This window comes from Leptosomus discolor, chromosome Z, assembly GCF_034619465.1.
Source record: "Leptosomus discolor isolate bLepDis1 chromosome Z, bLepDis1.hap2, whole genome shotgun sequence".
Taxonomy (NCBI): Eukaryota; Metazoa; Chordata; class Aves; order Leptosomiformes; family Leptosomidae; genus Leptosomus; species Leptosomus discolor.
This window is the reverse complement of record NC_141419.1, coordinates 24,965,422-24,984,476: the sequence shown is the minus strand read 5'-3', so window position 1 is coordinate 24,984,476 and position 19,055 is coordinate 24,965,422. Positions and strand designations below refer to the sequence as shown.

The 19,055-nt window shown below is 41.3% G+C and overlaps 1 protein-coding gene across 5 annotated transcripts in view; it reads left to right on the top strand.

The window, feature by feature from the left end:
- SEMA6A (semaphorin 6A) overlaps positions 1–18,562 on the top strand; it is a 65,641-nt gene extending 47,079 nt beyond the window's left edge. For 4 of the 5 annotated variants that reach the window (XM_086480550.1, XM_086480548.1, XM_086480549.1 and 1 more), the window contains one exon: positions 17,373–18,562. In XM_086480550.1, coding sequence (XP_086336676.1) covers positions 17,373–18,562 — 1,190 coding nt within the window. The remainder of the gene's footprint in view (positions 1–17,372) is intronic. The other variant, XM_086480546.1, reaches the window with a different exon arrangement.
- The last annotated feature ends 493 nt before the right edge of the window (positions 18,563–19,055 follow it).

Genomic DNA, 19,055 nt, shown 5'->3' with positions numbered 1-19,055 from the left:
ATTCTGTGTATGATTCTGTAGCAGTTGGCTAAGATTTGAAGTGAGAGGTGTGGTTACTTGGAGTTGTAGTTCTTCATAAAGGGATTTCACCTACACAATACAAGATGACATAGGACTTACCCCATTTAAACTTTTATAGATCTGCATCTACATTAAAACCTAATTACTTTTCCCATTAGGATTTAAACAGAGGTTGGTTGAATGAGTCTATGCTAAACAAAGCCCTATAGATTTTTTTCTGAAATGTTCTTAGGTAAATTAGTATCAACTTACTGTAAACATCCCTATTTCTAGAGCGGGGGCGCTTATTTATGTTTGTCACATACACTAGGTGCTTGGGTGAAATGCTAGAAAAATCTTTTTTTAAAAGCAAACAAGCAAAGAACCTTGAATTTCCTAGAATGGCTCTAATGAGCAACTTGTCCAGGAACAGAATGTCTCGGAGACTAATCATGGGGTACCTGCTATGGAGCGCTATTTTAGCTCCATATCAGATAAATACTAGAAAGCCATTGTTAGCAGTTAAATGGCACCAAATTTCTCAGCAGAGTGTTTATGGCCAGATAACTGTGTCGCCAGACTAGGCTAATAACTAGCAAACATGCCAGAAGATTGATGACCTCGCCACACTGGAGTCGCTGATATCCTGTGACATGATGAGAGAAAGGCTGTGGATGTCATCTACCTCGACTTTAGTAAGGCGTTTGGCACTGTTTCCTGCGGTGTTCTCCTAGACAAATGGACTGCTTTTGGCTTGGATGGGCATACGCTTTGCTGTGTGAAAAACTGGTTGGATGGCCGAGTCCAGAGTGTTGTGGTCAATGGAGTTAAATCTAGTTGGCAGCCAGTCACGAGCGGTGTCCCCCAGGGCTCAGTACTGGAGCCGCTTCTGTTTGACTTCTTTATCAATGATTTCGACGAAGGGATAGAATGCACCCTTAGTAAGTTTGCAGATGACACCAAGCTGCATGGAAGTGTTGATCTGCTTGAGGGTAGGGAAGCTCTACAGGGGGATCTGGACAGTCTGGATCGCTGGGCCAAGGCGAATTCCACAAGTTTCAATAAGGCCAAATGCCGGGTCCTGCACTTCGTCCACAAGAACCCTCAGCAGTGCTACAGGCTTGGGGAGGAGTGGCTGTAGAGCTGCCAGACAGAGAGGGACCTGAGGGTACTGATTGACACACGGCTGAACATGAGCCAGCAGTGTGCCCAGGTGGCCAAGAAGGCCAACAGCATCCTGGCCTGTATCAACAATAGTGTGGCCAGCAGGAGTAGGGAGGTGAACGTGCCCCTGTACTCGGCTTTGGTGAAGCCGCACCTTGAGTACTGTGTCCAGTTGTGGGCCCCTCTCTACAAGAAGGACATTGAGGTGCTGGAGAGGGTACAGAGGCAGGCTACCAAGCTAGTGGAGGATTTGGAGCATGTCTCGTATGAGAAACGGCTGAGGGAACTCGTGCTGTTTAGCCTGGAGAAGAGAAGGCTGAGGGGAGACCTTATCACCCTCTACAACTGCCTGAAAGGAGGTTGTTGCGAGGTGGGGGTCAGTCTGTTCTCCCTAGTAACAGGTGATAGAACAAGGGGAAATGCCCTTAAGCTGCACCAGAGGAGGTTCAGGCTGGATATTAGGAAGAATTTCTTTGCTGAAAGGGTTGTCAGGCATTGGAACAGGCTGCCCAGGGAGGTGGAGTCACTGTCCCTGGAGGTGTTTAAGAGACGAGTAGATGTTGTACTTAGGGATGTGATTTAGTGGTGTTGACAGAGCTGGGACAAAGGTTGGACTTGATGATCTTGAAAGTCTCTTCCAACCAAAACTGTTCTATGATTCTATGCACCAGAGAGCTGTGCATTCAGGATTAAGGGAACACACCAGACTTGTCCAGAGGAATAACACTGATCCTTCCTCTGTTCTGTCTTGCATGTATGAGCTGTCTGCTCCCAGGGCTAGAGACAGCTAATCATCTCAGATTGCATCCTCAAGTTCAAACAGTGGCAGCAGAAAACTAGATGCTAATTAATAAAATGGAAGTTGTATATAAAATTCATGAAAGAAGAATGCTGGAAGGATGTTTCTGAAAACAGACTTTCTTCAAAGTTGTTTTCATTGTTTTTGTAAGTTTCTATGAGAACGAGAGAGAAGAGATGGAGAGGAGACAAGGCATACAGAAAAGATGATGGAAGCTAAGTCCCTGGGCAGGGCCATATCCTTAAGCCCATTTTAATCAAACATGGGCATTGTAATAGACTACAGGGCAGTGATTTAGTGTGTCTTCTCTGTGACTAAGTCTTCATTTCAAACCTTACATAAAAAAGCCCCAGCTCATTTATTGATGGGTTTTCTATAGTAACTTTCTGAAAGTGTAAGGAGAGGAACAGTTTTCACTGCAAAAGATAGGCAAGGATGAGGAAATCAAAATAATGGAGGGGATATATTCCAACACACACAACCAACTGGCTGTGCCACACCTAAAGAAATGCCTGTACTTCAGCACTGACACTAACTTAAAATCGTCAGAAAACAATATGTTTCTACATTTCACTAACAGTACAGACTTCAGGTTTAACTAGAGAATTGGAAATGTGAGTAGCAAGATTAGAAGCAAGAACCATTTGCTATTTAGTATCCAAAAAACCCATCATTGGTAATAGAAGAAAGAGGTTGTGTCAATGTGCAACCCCTGGTGATGAAAATTATCAACAGAGCTTTTCTGTCACCAAATTACTGGATCCTACAAATAAAAGAAGGGTGAAATTTAAAATAGAGCTCATCAAATGTCAAATGTGGCTGCAGGAAACAGCAGGTATCCTTGACCTGTAATTGCCTGCCTGCATAGATTTAAAGTCAGGCTATCCATTTCCAGGCTGCAATAAGCAGTAGAAGCTTGTCTTACTAAAACAGGGGAAAACTGTCATAGCTCCAGGACCTTGATCCGCTTTTTCAATAAAAGAGGCCATGTCTAATTTGTCAAGGCAGCTGCTCAGGGTTCATGGCATTAGAGCTATTGTGTGATGGACTAGATCCCCAGCTGCATTCATCCACAGTCACCTGGTGAGGACAGCTTGGAGGAGGAACACAGATTACCTCGTGCTATTCTTTGACCCTTGTAGCACTGACATATTTATCAAGAGCTGGGAATTCACTGTAGGGTTTGCTGGCCCCACAGCACCACTGCTGTATCTGGAAATAGCAAAACAGAATTGGTAGACAGGATGTTAAGTAACACCCAGTTTCATTTCTGTAGCATTTATATTCAGTATAAGGAGTGGTTGTGCCATACAAAGATGCTGAATTGGGATGGCAGCCTAGCCCTTTAAATAAGAGGTTTCTGAAACTGCTTTGAAATTTGAAGGGATTTGAGAGCAGAAAATCTAGTAACTGAAAGACACTTAAAGCGCCTTTTAGTGTTAAGTTAATGCCAGCATACAATTAAAATGTCAATATGCTCTTAAAGATATTTGAATAATTCATTTTTCTCATATAGGATGTGCCTAGTTTCAGTAATTGCATTAATTAATGGGTAAGATGTCCTGCAGTAATTTTACACAAACTAAACATTGACAGTGCTGGTTCAGAGCACTTTTAGTATTATCTGTGAACTGTTTAATTACATGCCTCTGTACAAAAGACCACCTACATTCTTCTCATATAGATAACCTTTTAGTGAAAGGTGTCAACCTCCCTTTCAGTATGTAGGAAGGATCCTCACTGACTCTTCCTTTTTTTCTTAGTTTTCTTTAAGACTAAAGAAGGCTAGTTTAATTTTTTTATGTCAGGATGGACTGGTGTTTACTGATTAACAGCATACAGTTAACTAAAAAAAAAAAGAAAAACCTGGAGAGGATGTAATTTAGATTTTCCATGTTAATTCTGTTGAACATGAAATAGAGGTAACAAATGTCATCGCATTTGGAAAGCAGTCGTACCTATGAATATCCTTAATTTAGTCAGGTGTTTAGGCAGGTGTTACTCCGAGCTCTTTAATAGTCATTTAGTGAAACGCTATAGTCTCCGATTACTGTTGCTATGACTTTTTCTAGATTTTAATCATGTGTTCTAAGATTTTCTGTGCCAGTAGTTGAGAAGGAGGATAGCGAAAAATATGTTGTTATTGTCATGTTACAATAAAGAGTCTTCAGGGCATTTTATTGAGAAGTTTTAAAGCAGATAGAGCAAAGGTACCGTTATATCAAAAATGTACATCCTGATATGCCTGTGAGGGAAAAAGGAGCTTCATTGGCCAAGCTGTAAGTTTTTGAAAAATCTCAGTCCCTCCTATCCAGAAAAGATTTGTCACAGTTAGGCAACAGTGTACAACTCTGTGTACATTGAGCATTGGTGCTGTGACTGATAAACCTTTAACCACCAGCTGATAGTTTGACAGCTCTCCCTGCCCCAACAGATCAGAATAAGTGACAGTCCCTGCTGAAGTAGATATTAACAGCTCCATTGGCATTAGAAGAGCTTAGGGCAGTTTATAGAGAAGTTGCTCAGGAAACATTAAGAGGCACTTCTGGCACAGCTGTATGATACAGCAAACATTTGGAAATGGCTAACAGCACATTCATCACCAACTTTGTGTTGGCTGGGAAGAATACCTGTAATATTCTGAAATAGCGAGTCCCAGTGGATAGTCTCCAGACCAGTTCCAGCCTTCCATGTCTAAAGTAGTTAGCCCTGTATATTAAACTATAGTTCTCCCACCAGCAACCAAAGATTGCTGTCTTCTGTGAAATAAATCTCAGACGAAGGTGCAGCTTGATAACATTGTCACAACTGGGCATAAACTAGACAGTTCTTTCATATGCCCAACAAGGATTTTTTTAATTGGAAAATAATACCAGCTGCACGCTGTCAATAATATGCCATCTTGTTCATGCTCCATCCCATCGTACCCACAATTGTGATAGAAAATAAAAGAACAGCTGTTTAAAAAAAGGGGGGAAGCAAGCACATTTTAAAAGCTCTACAAAGCTACTGTTATTCCTATCATGTTCTTGTAGAAAGAAACAGAGGGCTTTTTTTTGGAGGAGCCTGACAGATCCACAGTTAATAAACACAAACAGTACCAGCACAGGCACGGAATTTAAGCGTGCACAGAAACACCTCCTGAACAGCAACACGCTGAAGCCTGTATTAAAATAGTTCCAAAAGTCTTTTGAGAAGCACATATTTTCCAGGTGTTTCCTTATTCTTTAAATCAGAAAACTGTACAGAGTTCCTGTCTGGAAGCAAGCAGGGTGAGTGAGACATAGTGCTGGGTAAACACTGAGTACCGCTTGTTTTTAAAGAAGCTGACAGAAGTGGTCTTGTCATAGGGTGCAGAAAAGGCCATTGGTAGTTTCTTTGAGACTGTGGTCAGCACTGGAGAAATTAATTCCTAGGAGCTTATAGCTCCCATCAAACAGTTCAACAATTCTCCATGTGTATTCATTGCTGAATGAGTCCCAATCAGAGGCTCTCAAAGGAGGGCACAGAGCAGGAGTGCCCTCTGTCACTTCTTCTGCCTGCTCTCCCTACTGAACCTCTTGTATTCACCACAGAGCCTGCCCAGAGGTTTGGGCCATCACAGCTCATAATAAAGAACATAAAGAGCACTGCTCTTTTTTCACAGATAGCGTTCAGTTTTATCTCTGTAAAACACTAGTCACTATTCAGTGTCTTAAAGAGGTCTTACAGTCCTGCAGCACTTTTATAAGCTTTTTGTCTAAATATGACCAAGCTACAGGCAATGCCCTGAGGCACTCATCCAGTAAGCCCAATTAATTTTCTGTACCCAGGGGGATTTGTATATCTCAGTGTGCAGTTCTCACTCATTGAACGAAATTACTAATGTCAAATCAGCAGCTACTCTTATATACCCAGCACGAAAACCTGAAAAGACAATACAGTTTCTCTCTCCTTGCTCATGGCAAGACAACTTGATAACATCAGCTATGCTTCCCTGAAAGATTGGTCGTACCTACACTGTGTTTAGAAAGGAGGAGAGAGAATAAATACGCATCACTGAGAGAAAAGAGACTGATAAAATTTGTTAGGGTCCAAATGCTAGGAAGAAAGTGAGGCTTTAACGTGTCACATGGAAGTTTGTGTATCTGTAGATCAGGAAACATATCTTGAGAACTAGTCTACAGATGTGAAAAAGCCAGTCATGTTCTTTGTTATAGCACCTACCTTCATGTTGATTAACTAGCTGTGTGAGCTGCCAGGTTTGCCTGCAGCAGTGGAAAATACTGGCTTAAAGAAAAGAGCATGAGAAGAAACTGAGAAACACTACAGTAAATCCAGAAAACAGAGATTTGATCCAGTACCAGAACTGAGTGGAAGTCTGGGGGAGTTGTTGCAGAAACACTGCTGTTTGTGAGATGCATGATAAAGCTAATGCACAGGTATATCTGCCTGACTTGCCACTGGACAGTCAAGAGGGTGTCTGGATGGGCTTTGAATGCATATTGGAGAAGACACTGGTTTGCACACACTACTGTGATTAGATTGCTGCTGGACCCAGGGCAGCTTTCTTGGAGCTAGGGCAGGTAGTACCTGCTTGCCAAAGTACATCATCTGCGGTGAAGCTACAGGTTCACCTCATCCAGGGAAGCAGAGTGGCCATAGTCTAAGCACGTTAGAAAATGCGCAGACAGGAAACATCAATGAAGTTATGGCATCAAAGTGTAAATGTACATGCAGTGTCTGCAAGGTGGGGAGTTGATGAAAAAAAAAAAAAAATAGGTAAAAAAATGCAGAGAACTATAAATTTGACAGACAGATATATGCATGAAAGAAGCCAGCACTGGAGATGATAGAAACATGAAGTAAGCGGCAGAGATGATAGCAGCACCAGGACAAGAAGTCTATCAGGGAAATGCTGTCTTTTATCTCAGGATGTGGCTGGAGTAACCATGCTTGCTTTACTGAAGATACTGTGAATTCGAATGAATGTAACTGAGATGAAAGAACACTTCTGATATTTATATTGTAAAAGTAGTGAGATACAGAAAAAGAACTAGCAGTAAAATTATTCTTGCTGACTGTTATGGCCAGTGTTTCAAACTCATTGCAATTCCTCAGTCACTTGAAGTATTCAAAGGCAGATGAGGCTATGGGACTGCAATATGGAGGGAAATGATAAACCAAACATCAGACATGTATAAGCTATTTTTTGCCTGCAGCACCAGCCCTGCAAATATTTCTCGAAGAAGCAGTCTTGTACTTTACTGATCACTGGGGGCATGTTTTAATTCTTACGTCCAGGTCTTTTGACTACACCTGCAGTGTTCATGACTGTAGGAGAGATAAAGTGTTAAGCCACAGTGTTTGCTTTCTGTCACAAAATACACAGTGCCGGTGTTTTCATGACAGAGAGGTTTCAACCTTCCTCTGTGTAAGAGCAGACCTAGCATGGGGTTCAGCCATGTTCCTAACATGCACCAGCAACCCTGCTGTAGGCAGAAGGACTATCCCTAAGAAATACACTCTGTGTGTATGAGTAAATGCTGTTGGCTTGGTCACATAGTTGTTCAATAGTTTAGTAATCATTTCCAGGGACCTTAGTGAATAGGATATATAGGATGCAGTCTTATTATTTAAATGTCTTGGATGTTTAATAGATGTCTTCTTTGTTAGTTTAGCTGTGATGTGTTCAGTCTCACTGGTAGCTCAAAACTAGCATTTCCATTTTTATCTCTTTAAAGATCAGAGCTGATGAGGATACAATTTTTGCTTTTAGGTCATATTCAGTGTTTGAAATTTAACCCAAATTCTTCCGTAAGGCTGCTTTGAGCTTCATTCTGCTAAGCAGAGCTGCTTGTGTTGACATTCAGCAAACTTCACTTTTCCCTGTTGTGCAGAAAGGCCATAGTTCAAAACAGGCTGTAAAAGAGGAGAGGAAAAGCCACAGAGTTTCTTAGTGACAGCTTCTCTTTCCCTGACACTGTTCATAAAAACTGCTTCCAGAAAGGCACTGGGCTGCCCAGAATACATAATGTCTACAGCAGGGGAAAAAAAAAAAAAAATACAGCATTTGTTCTGCACCATCAGAGGAGCTCCATGCAGTGAAATGTGAACTGTGAAGATGAGAGATTCACTTTGCAGGCTACAACAACTTCTCTGGAGCCCTGAAATCATGCATATTCAGCCAAACATATGTAAATCTGGTTTAACCCAGCTGTGAAAGATCCCCTGAAGTAAACTAATAAAGAGCAGCTGGATATGTTTAAGCTCATCCCAGGCATAGTAGAAAGGTCCCCAAATGTGCACTGAGCTTTTTTTATATCATTAGAGGAAATGCAGCAGACTTTAAAGGAAACTTGTGTTTTAAGATGCAAAGCAGCATAAAGTTTGCCTCTGCCGAGACAAGCTACAAAAGAATTAATTTTCCTTGACATTTGGATTTTATACATCTTGTTTTAACTACAGGGAATGCCTGTGTTTTACTTTTTTAAAGGACCTGCTGTGTCTGCTTATTTCCCATCACACAGAGGCCTCTAAAATTGTCATTGCTCACTGGAAAAGAGTGAGAGGTGAAGGAAAGTACTGAAATCAGGAAAGTTCAAAATTATCAGCCACTGCAAACCACCTGCCAGTGGGAGAAAGGTTGTCAAGTGCTTTCTAGTGCAAGAGCTGGCCTTGAGCCTAGCTGCAGGTACAAATAAAATTGAGCTGGCTTCAGGACTGTAATGACTTTCATCATTACATTATAGATCCAGGAGGTTGTGTATCTCAAATCTTCTCCCATACCTGCAAACTTAATAAGGTGGTTTATTTACAGAGATACTGCTTAGAAGTAAAACAATTAAAAAAGCTCTAAGAGCTTACAATTCCAGTGTTTTTCAGGTCTGCCTCCCATTCATTTCAATGGGGGTGGAAGTTGTCTGAGCATGAATTTGCTGGTTCAGATCTTGTAATTTCAATCTATAATAATCCCTTTCAAAAAAGAACTACTTTTTTCTAATTTCTCAAAATTCACAAGTGTGGCCATGGTGTAGGTTTCATATGACCACTGTGGCTTGCAGAAAAATTGGATTGTGGGCTCATCATCAAGCTAAAAACAGGTAAATGAAATCTTGAAGGCTGACAGGTTATCTCATATGTACATAGTAGATTTGTTTCTCTCACCTTTCTTGCTCAATTTGTCTAGCTAAAAAAACCCACAAGAATGAAACTTCTCCATCTTCCATTGAGAGCAAAGTCCCGTGTTGATCTCCCCTCTTTTAGTAAGTTACAACCATCTTTGTTTCTATAGAGTCATGTTGACATTCATCAGAATTGGAGAGAAGTGATATAATTTGGACCAGCTGAAAGGAGACATAAAACCACCCTAGAGATCGATAGATGAACCTGTCCTGAAGGGATTGCTTCTGAAACAGGTCTGATTAAGGGCCAAAAAGCCCTGACAGAGGCCACTATGGCTTATCTGGTTGTTTAGATCCTTTTCAAGGCTTTGTTACATGTTACTTCAGGCACGTTATATATTGATTTTCGTTTCATAGTTCTGAAGTATGATTTCTCCTCATACCTCCAGTGATCCCCAGGCCTCTTGTAACTGAAGGTTTTTTCTTTACCAAATTCATTCTTCTCTCCAAGTGCACGCATCCGCTTTTTGTTTACTGGATATCTCAGACAGCTAGTTTGGGCAGCTGGCTTTGAGAGCTCCAGGGTGGAATCTGGGAGAAGATGGATTGCTCTTCTCAGCAGTCTTGCAAAACTTGCAGACCTTCGCAAATCAACAATACAGCTTTACTGCGAGGGGAAGGGGGGAAAAAGCGTTTGCCAGCAGCTTTAACTATGAAAGTTTGAGCTGTTTTTTTCTAGCTGGTAACACCAAAAGTCCAGAAAAACGGTTGCTGGGTAGAATTGCACTGAGTCAGCAGAACAAGTCCTTGCAGCCAGAAGGAAGAAGCTTACTTACTGTTTTCAACAAAGCAGGTCCGATAAAGTAGCAAATATCAAATCATTGGGATTATAATGTGATTGGTTTATGTCAAACCTTGAAATTATTCCTTCAAGAAAAATATTAAATCTCAGAAATGCATGGTAGTCTCTGGTCATTCCTGAATTTGCTATCACTTTAAATCTGGGTGTCAAGTCCAAATACATCTGAAATTTTTTTATTCCTATTGCTGGTTAAAAAGGATGAAGAAAGCTTGTTAACACCTGCAGGGATTTTCCAGGCTGAAATAGTCTTTTAGCAGCACGAGACTGCCTGTAAACACACTTCTAACACCTGGAGACACATGTTGAAAACCTATTCAGTAGTATTTAAAAAAGATATTCTGAAGCCCATAAAAACCTCCATTCATAATGAGTCTATACCAACATTTCTTGCAAGTCTAAGCAGAGGGAGACGTACATCAGACAGAGGAGCTTGCACTGAAGAATGACGTTAACTGCAAGGTTTTTGCCTTAAATAACAACAGTACAGAAATCATTGTGCCTTTCTGGAAAAATTACTTGTTCTGTGGAAAGTCTCAAGTGATTTCGTAGGTGTTGGAGATGGAAGTGGGCTCATTCCCATTTAGCTAGAGAGGTGAAGTTTAAGACAGCAATGACACTCACTCCCTGAGTGCTGTTAGTGTGTGGTCTAGACATAAATACTACCTTATTCCCTGATTGTTACTCCCTCACTTCCCTGCCAAAACATCATTCTTCATTTCCCACTTCTGTATTTCAGTTTCATATGTGCCCCCATTTTGAGTTATTACTTTACCGTCTGTTGCAGGCAGCTTTGGAAAGCTGGATAATGACAGCTCCCTGCAGAGGTGATCACAGATCGTTCTTGATGCACATGGCATGTGGTCATCTCATTGTCCGGGGTACATCTCTCGCAGCCATAAATCATTTCGGGGACAGATGTGTCTTTGTCTTCACACTACAGCTGACCGTAGTGCTCAAACTGAAAGACATTATTTTTGGTAACAGATAACTAGGTTTTTCACTCACAGAAACTTGTAGTTACAGGACCTGTGAGTTATTCTCAGTGACTTCAGCTTGGTTGTGAAAGAAGACAGCATCTGGACTATTGTATCACTGAAACAGCCTCACATTAAGCTATTCAAACTGGGAAGTTGTTTGCTCTTTGGTTTCATTCATTGAGCAGTTGTGAGGGTATAAGCTGGAATTTTGGTTTGTGCTCACTGCAAAGTGTATGCCAGAACCTAAACTTAGAGGAATGTGACTGTGGGGCTCTTCTTGGTGTTCTACCGTTCCTGTCACTGGTGACAAGCGAGACAAAGAAATTTAGGCTTCATTATGGGATGTTTCTTTTTATGATGTACATGCTAAAAGGACACAGCTTTTTTGCTGGGCCTCAGGAGTTGAGGTCTTCTTTCTGCGGATGCCTGTTAATTGCTGTTCTCCTGAGACAGACGCCTTGCTTCAGATCTCTTTCCGGGTAGACCTTTGATCAGTACTTTTCAGCTGCAGCTTTTCAGCAGGTTTTAGCTCACTTTCATTTGCTTCTGAGAAAATAAGTCAAAGACCTTACAGAAGTCAAAGAGTGTCATACTTAATGTTTCCCCATAAAAAGTAAGCCATTTGTGCTGTCAAGAAAGGAAGTTTGTCTGGTTTAATGTAATTTATACTTGGCAAATTTGCTTTGGCTTTTTTCTTTTTATAATTACTTTATCACCCTTTGGATAAAAGCTCGTAAAATTGATTGTTTAATCACTTGTTCTAGTGTCATTCCCATTCTAAAAATTGCATTGGCAGGTCTGTCGTTTGTTAGGTCCTCCCTTTGGTTCATCTCAAAGGCAGCTAGTACACTTGTCGTTTTCGACAGCTCTTGATGCTCATATTTCCTCCTGTGTTCCTTAAGATACTACATAGTGTCTAGAAGTTGCTTTGGCTAGCTCCTTAAGCAGTCATGGATAAATTCCTTTAGACAATTTGAGAACATCTACATTACCTAAATGTATTTACCTCTTTTCTCTGTTGTGGTCAACACTTATTCCCAGACTTTGTTACACAACAAATCAGTGTGAGGATTTTTGCTGAAAACTGGAGCAGGAAAAGGAGTACAAGCTTCAGTCTCCATGTCTTTCCTTACCTGTCCCCCTTTATTGAAGTTTGTTGTACTGATATTCATTATTCTTATTGGGTTATGCTCATGCCATATACTCTTTAGAATGATGAACTCTATTCCTTTGTGATTATTTCATCCTAATTACATTTATGCCCTCGGAAGCCTTTTCCTGTTGGAATTAGAAGGCATAGAACATGCCCAGAATAGCTTCATCAGTGTTTTTATACAGTAGTACTTTCAGCACTGTGCACATCTTGCTTTTTAACTTGTTTGGGGTTTTTTTTAGCAGATATAGAGGTACAATCCTAACCCTTTAATACTTCTGTAAATTGGTGAAAAGAAGAAACTTAATCTCCTTCCTGCTTGCAATGGCCTAGTATACAGTAGATCTGTATCGCTGTATCACCTCTTGTCTTCTTTCTCTCCTATTTTCACCCAGAGACATTCAACCAGTCTGCTTCTCACCTTTTCCAGAACTTCAGGAAAAGTATATGTATTATTGACATAAAATTTAACATCTCCTTGCTTTTTCCCTAGCTACCTTTAATGAACAAGCTGGATCAATACTCTACTCATGTGATTTATCCCAGCACTAGCTCATTTCAGAATTTAAACACTTTGAAGGTTTGGAAAATTTTTTCTTAATGTCCTCTTCATCAGTCAGCCAGCCAGCATTGTCTGCCTTACCTACAAGCTCTGCTGGAAGAAAGAATGAATTATGTGTATCAGAATAATACGATGCCATATCAGGTCTTCTCTCTCATTAGATGAGTAAGAAGAGGTGATTTTGCATATTCCAGACTGTTAGAGTACAGGGCATATTGACTGAGAAAATGAATTGGTGATGTTATAAGATACACACAAAAGGACATGGGATGAAATTACAGAAAGTTAGTGGAGGAGGAAAGATCAGGTTGTATTCAGGAATCAGAATGGCTGTGAAAAGTGGAAGATATCAGGTGACTAGCCTGACTCTTATAGTGGCCAGAAATAATAGTATGTCACATGTGGGAAGACCCTGAGGTTGTAAGCCCAATTGTGATTTGTAATGGACAGAGCTTGACTTAACAGGAAGACTTCAGAGAGATAGGTAAGTGTCATCAGGTTTGTGGCATTAGCACCATGTAAGGTCTGATCCTTGAAGGTGCGAATATTTAACCTTGTCTATGTCTTTGAAGCTTTTTCAGTTTCACTACTAGTTTTACCGCCAGACCTTTCCCAAGTATAATGTTAAAACAGGTAATTCTGTCAATGTCCCTTTCCAAAGAATTGCTTATTATTCTTTACAGTGATACATCTCCATGTACTACAGAAAACAGTCAAGAGTATGTATGAGCAGTTCAGACCACATAAAATTAAATAAGCAATGTATTTTCACATTTGGAAGGAACATACTGCAAGCAGGAAAGTGCTAGACATAATATTTTTAAAGTAATAGTATTTAATTTAGACTAATTAGTTTTTTATTAAACATAAGATTAAAATAATATCATGATATTTATATCAATCATATTTTACAGTCTGGTTCCATAGCATTTTATGCAGCCAGGCCAGTTCGTTTTCCAGTATATATGTCTTAGAAGGATGTCAGATAATATATAGCTGTAAAACTTCTCAATAGCAGACATTTCCTGAAAGCTGGGAGTCCAGATACTTTACCTGACTTCAAAAATCTAGGCTCTGCATTTTTCTGATTATTTTCTCCATTTATTTTAAGTGTTTGAATAATGAGTGCTAATGAATGATGTTCAATTGAGCCTTGGGAACTGTGTTATTCTTTTAAGAACTGCAGGATAGGTAAAAGTGCACACGATGCAGTCTGTAGTGGCACAAACACAGCCCTATCTGTTTGCTTTCAAACTGGCTTGTTTTGGGGACATAATTGGGATCATACACTTGCTTATTCATCCCAGTCTGTGAAGGCAGTTACTACTGATGCTAGGGGTTTGAGATGCTGATTGATGACTGCAGTTATCAGCCTGTTTCATATTAGATTCCACACACATACACACACACACACCCCATGGTCATGACAGTAGGATGCTGAACGTTCCTCATACTTTTTCATTACTTGATTATATCTATTCCATAAGCAAATGCAGGGTCAAATCTTACCCATCTTACTTCATGTAAGTTAGAGTTGTTGGGATTGCTTGCATAACTAAAGACACATGGATGTGATCCATGATAAAAAATAAATTATAACATTAACCTGACATTGTGTCCAGAGAAGATCCTTTTGCCTAGGGCAAAGCCACTAATGATAAATATCCTTTAGTATAGAAAACATAATAAACATCAGCAAGGTTTGCACTCAAGAGGAACTAGCTGGAATCAGGCTGTTTTAAGACCTTTATAAATTTCTGCTAATAAAACACCTGCAGCGTGAGCTACATCATTTCAGTTACCCCTTTCTTGAACACACATGATCATTCAGTATGAACTGTGTGATAATTTTGTAATGTGAATTGTAGTGATTCAACATCCATTGGTAATGTAAAACTGAAGATTTCATGTTGCTTTTGTATACAGTAATACACTTTTGTGCTTAAGGCAAACATTCATTTGCAGAGTAGGACTTTGCCTAAAGCAGAAGGCTGAGGGTGTAGAACAACCTCACTTAGCCAGTAGGAAATGTCAGGCATGGACGTGAGTTTGAAGCCATTCCCTCGCATCCAATCACCAGACACCTGAGACAGATCAGCACTCCTCTCTCCACACCCCATCATGAGGAAGTTTTAGATAAGAATGAAGTCTCCTCTTCTCTTAGCTCAACAAACCAGTTATCTTCAGCCCCTCCTCATTAGTCATGCCCTGTAGCCTTTTCACCACCTTTGTTGCCCTCCTTTAACACATTCTGATTTTTTTTTTTTTCAATTTTCTGTTTTATACAGTTGGCCCTTTAGGCCAATAGGGCACATTGTTAACTCCTGTTGGGCGTACCATCAACCAACACTGCCAGATCCGTTTCTGCAGGTCTGCACTCCAGCCTCCTGTCCCCTGTCCATACATAAAAGGATATTAAGTTAGTGAGGCATGACTTTGCCTTCATGAACCCATGCTGGCTTTGACTGTAGGTGCTTACACCCTTAGTTAGGCACTGAGCAGAGATTTTGAATCTTTCATGCAAAAAACATTGGACATAAGTGTTCAAAGGGGCGTATCTGTGAGAAGTTTGTGCATGGAAGGTGTCCATGAAATTAGGCTTTTTAAGTTGAAGCTTTTCTTAACTTCACGCTCAGCAGTGCATTTCTGGATAAGACTTAACACTTCCTTGACCATCCTTCTCACCCATTTAAGACTCTATTTCTGATTCTTCAGTTAATGACCACAGACAGTTTTACAAGTGTAAATAAATTTGGTCTCCAAATGCTGCAGAGTCTAGCATGTAAGTATTAGCAGGTGAAGGTCCACAGAAGACCAACACCTTTGCAGTGAAATGTAGTCACTGCTGGCTGTTCCATAACCACTAGACTGTGCTTCTGTCTATATACAGCAATTTTGTATGTGGATTTAAATTACAGAGCTAGATTCTGCTGCTGCCTGTTAAGTGCTGATGACAAAGAATAGAAAAATCTACCACTTAAAAAGCTGCTGGGGTTTAGAAGAGGGTTCTCTTAGAAACACTTAATTTGAAGATTGTTTCTAATTATGTATTGTTTTCTGAGATTTACTTTCCTCACCTTTTTACTATTAAGACATTTATATGAATGCAGGTTCCTACTTTCTTAAGTGATCATCCGACTTGCTATTTGTTCTCTTTGTGAAATCATAATCCTTTATTTGTCACAGCACAATAATTTCCGTGGCAACCAGTTGTGATGTCACATGCAGAAGCTTATGATTTCAAGAGCTGGTTTGCTTTTAAATAGAAGTTCCTGTCTTGTAAGCAAATATCCCTTGTCCACCTAAACACTGCAATTAAATGGAGATGGAAAAATACATGCTATAGAAGCAATACTGTATCTAGCCAGAATATTTATCAAAGGTTTCTGTGAGATAGTGGCAACTTTTCAATGCTCTTTTAACATAGTTAACTGAGGAGTATTTTGCATTTGGTTCTGATTCTGGGCCATTAATACCTTCTCTGCCAAATACATGAGAAGACATTATTCTAGGAGTTGATTTACGAGATGAAAGTTTTGTATCTTCACAAAGTCTCAGGAGAGCCTTGGAGGTACATTTTCTGTCTTGCTGTCTTTCCTGTAATAAGGACAAGGATTACATTTCTTTAAAAAGGATTACATTTCTTTAAAGCATGTGCAGCTTTTAATGCCCTGGCACTTGGACCCTCTCTGGAGAAAGAGGTGGGAGAGATGTTCCTTCAGCTCCTTGTCAGGCTGTGGCTGCTCCTTGTTAAGCACTAAGAACAAAACCAGAAATGAAAAAAAAGCAAGCTAGAGGCTCTGTACTTGTGTTTCATTAGTGCTGCTGGCTGGATGCACAACTATGTCAGAAAAAAACTACTTTCTTCAGAAATTCAGGGTATTTATTAATGCTGAATTAGGGACTTCAAGTAGAGGAGGCAGAGTCTGCCAAAGATGTCTTCTCTGACAGTGGGTGCTTGGAGGGCCAAGTAAGGTTTGACGGTGATCTTTGACCACAGCACAGGACCACAAGATGCCCTCAGAGTCAGGTCTCTCATGAGAAAGTATAGGCTTCAGCAGAGCGGTCGACCTATTTTTGTGTTCAGACAAGAGAGAGATTTTAAAATTAAAATAGCAAGGACAGTCATCTAGCAGGCTCAGTAGATTTCAGCACTGTGCTCTATCTTTCAAAGTTATTCAAGCATCCTCCTGAAGCTCAGGCATGTGACACTGACTTTTAAAACACATGACAAAGATAACAGAATGGCGAGCAGAGAAAGAAGCCTTAAACAATGTGGCATGCACGGCTCTGGTATTTGTAAAACTGTCTCCTCGTCTCTTTTTAAAGGTTTTTCAATGATGTGAATGGTTTAGCATAGTAAAAATAAGACGGTATTAGCTGAGGAGAGATCAGATGGAGGGAGGGGAGGAATGAGCGATATTTCAGAGGATGAGGAATAATAGCCCTGACCTGCTGAAGTCAGTGTAAGGATTTCAGACTTGTACTTGCCCTGCAAGTAAATTCTTTCTCCCCTCCTGAACTGTATAGTCTTTGACTCCAGATCTGAAAGCTGTACTGAAAGCCCAAGGTTGCACATGCAAGATGTATCTGGCAGGTACAGTATGTCTTCAAATTTGGGCAAGCTGATCAAAAATCACCTTGCAAAATACAAACCAACCTCTCAGGGTGTGCCTTTGAAAGAAGTAGTTAATGGTAAGTAGCTTTTCCCTGTCTTTAGTTTGTTTAACCACTGTATGCTGTTTATTGCAGGAGTGATTCGTGAGAGTTACCTGAAGGGTCATGATCAGCTGGTGCCAGTCACCCTGTTGGCCATTGCTGTTATTCTTGCTTTTGTCATGGGTGCCGTCTTTTCGGGAATCGTAGTGTACTGCATCTGCGATCATCGCCGCAGAGACGTGGCTGTCGTGCAGAGGAAGGAGAAGGAGCTGACACACTCCCGCCGTGGCTCTATGAGCAGCGTTACCAAGCTCAGTGGCCTCTTCGGGGATGCTCAGTCCAAGGAGCCAAAGCCTGAAGCTATCCTCACACCCCTGATGCACAATGGCAAGCTGACTACCCCAGGCAGCACTGCCAAGATGCTAATCAAAGCTGACCAGCACCATCTGGACTTGGCTGCCCTGCCAACCCCTGAGTCCACCCCAACTCTGCAACAGAAGAGAAAGCCCAGCCGTGGCAGCAGGGAATGGGAGAGAAACCAGAACCTCATCAATGCCTGCACGAAAGATATTCCCCCGATGGCCTCACCCGTGATCCCAACCGACTTGCCTCTCAGGTCTTCTCCTAGCCACATTCCCAGTGTTGTGGTCCTGCCCATAGCTCAGCAAGGCTACCAGCATGAGTACGTTGACCAGCCAAAAATGAGTGATGGGGCTCAGATGTCTGTGGAGGACCAGAATGCCACCCTTGAGTACAAAACTATCAAGGACCATCTCAGTAGCAAAAGCCCCAGCCATGGGGTTAACCTGGTGGAAAATCTCGACAGCATGCCACCAAAAGTACCCCAGCGGGAAGCTTCCCTCGGGCCCCCAAGCACCTCGCTGTCACAGAGTGGCCTGAGCAAGCGGCTGGAGATGCACTCTTCTGCTTACAACGTGGACTACAAGAGAAGTTACCCTACAAACTCGCTCACGAGAAGTCACCAGACATCAACCCTCAAAAGAAACAACACTAACTCCTCCAACTCATCCCACCTCTCCCGCAATCAGAGCTTCGGCCGGGGCGACAACCCGCCACCGGCCCCGCAGCGAGTGGACTCCATACAAGTCCACGCTGCTCAGGCACAGGCTGTGACTGTATCTCGGCAGCCGAGTCTCACCACGTACAACTCGCTGACAAGGTCAGGGTTGAAACGCACACCCTCGCTAAAGCCAGACGTACCTCCCAAACCTTCCTTTGCTCCACTCTCCACGGCCATGAAGCCCAACGATGCGTGTACATAATTGGGGGCGGGGGGGAGGGGGAGGATGGCAATTAAGCAGAGGTTGCCCTTGAAAGCCAGTGTTCTGCAACTGTTATCACTCGCTCCTCTGAGAAGACGGTTGTTGCAAGCTGAAGATGTATTGGATTTCTGCTCTCTGGGAAAAGTGGAATATTTTTTTAAACCCGAGCCATATGACCCATGGTTGAAGGTTTGCAATTGCAGGACTTGCCCCCACAACCTGCCAGTTCTTTGCTCAAAAGACTAACCCTCCATGACAAACATTGAGCCAAAAGCACACAGGTGAAAGATGACTGTGACATTTCACCCACTGCCCCCAACTGCGCAGTGCACTCCTGAACTGGGAAAGAGTGCTATGAAAAACAAAACAATAATTACAAAAACAAACAAATTTAAAAAATTTTAAAAAGAAGAAAAAAAAGAATCCGTTGATAAAGCTAACTGACTTAACAATGGCAGAAGTTTACTATGTGCAGGTACTGTGAAATGATGCT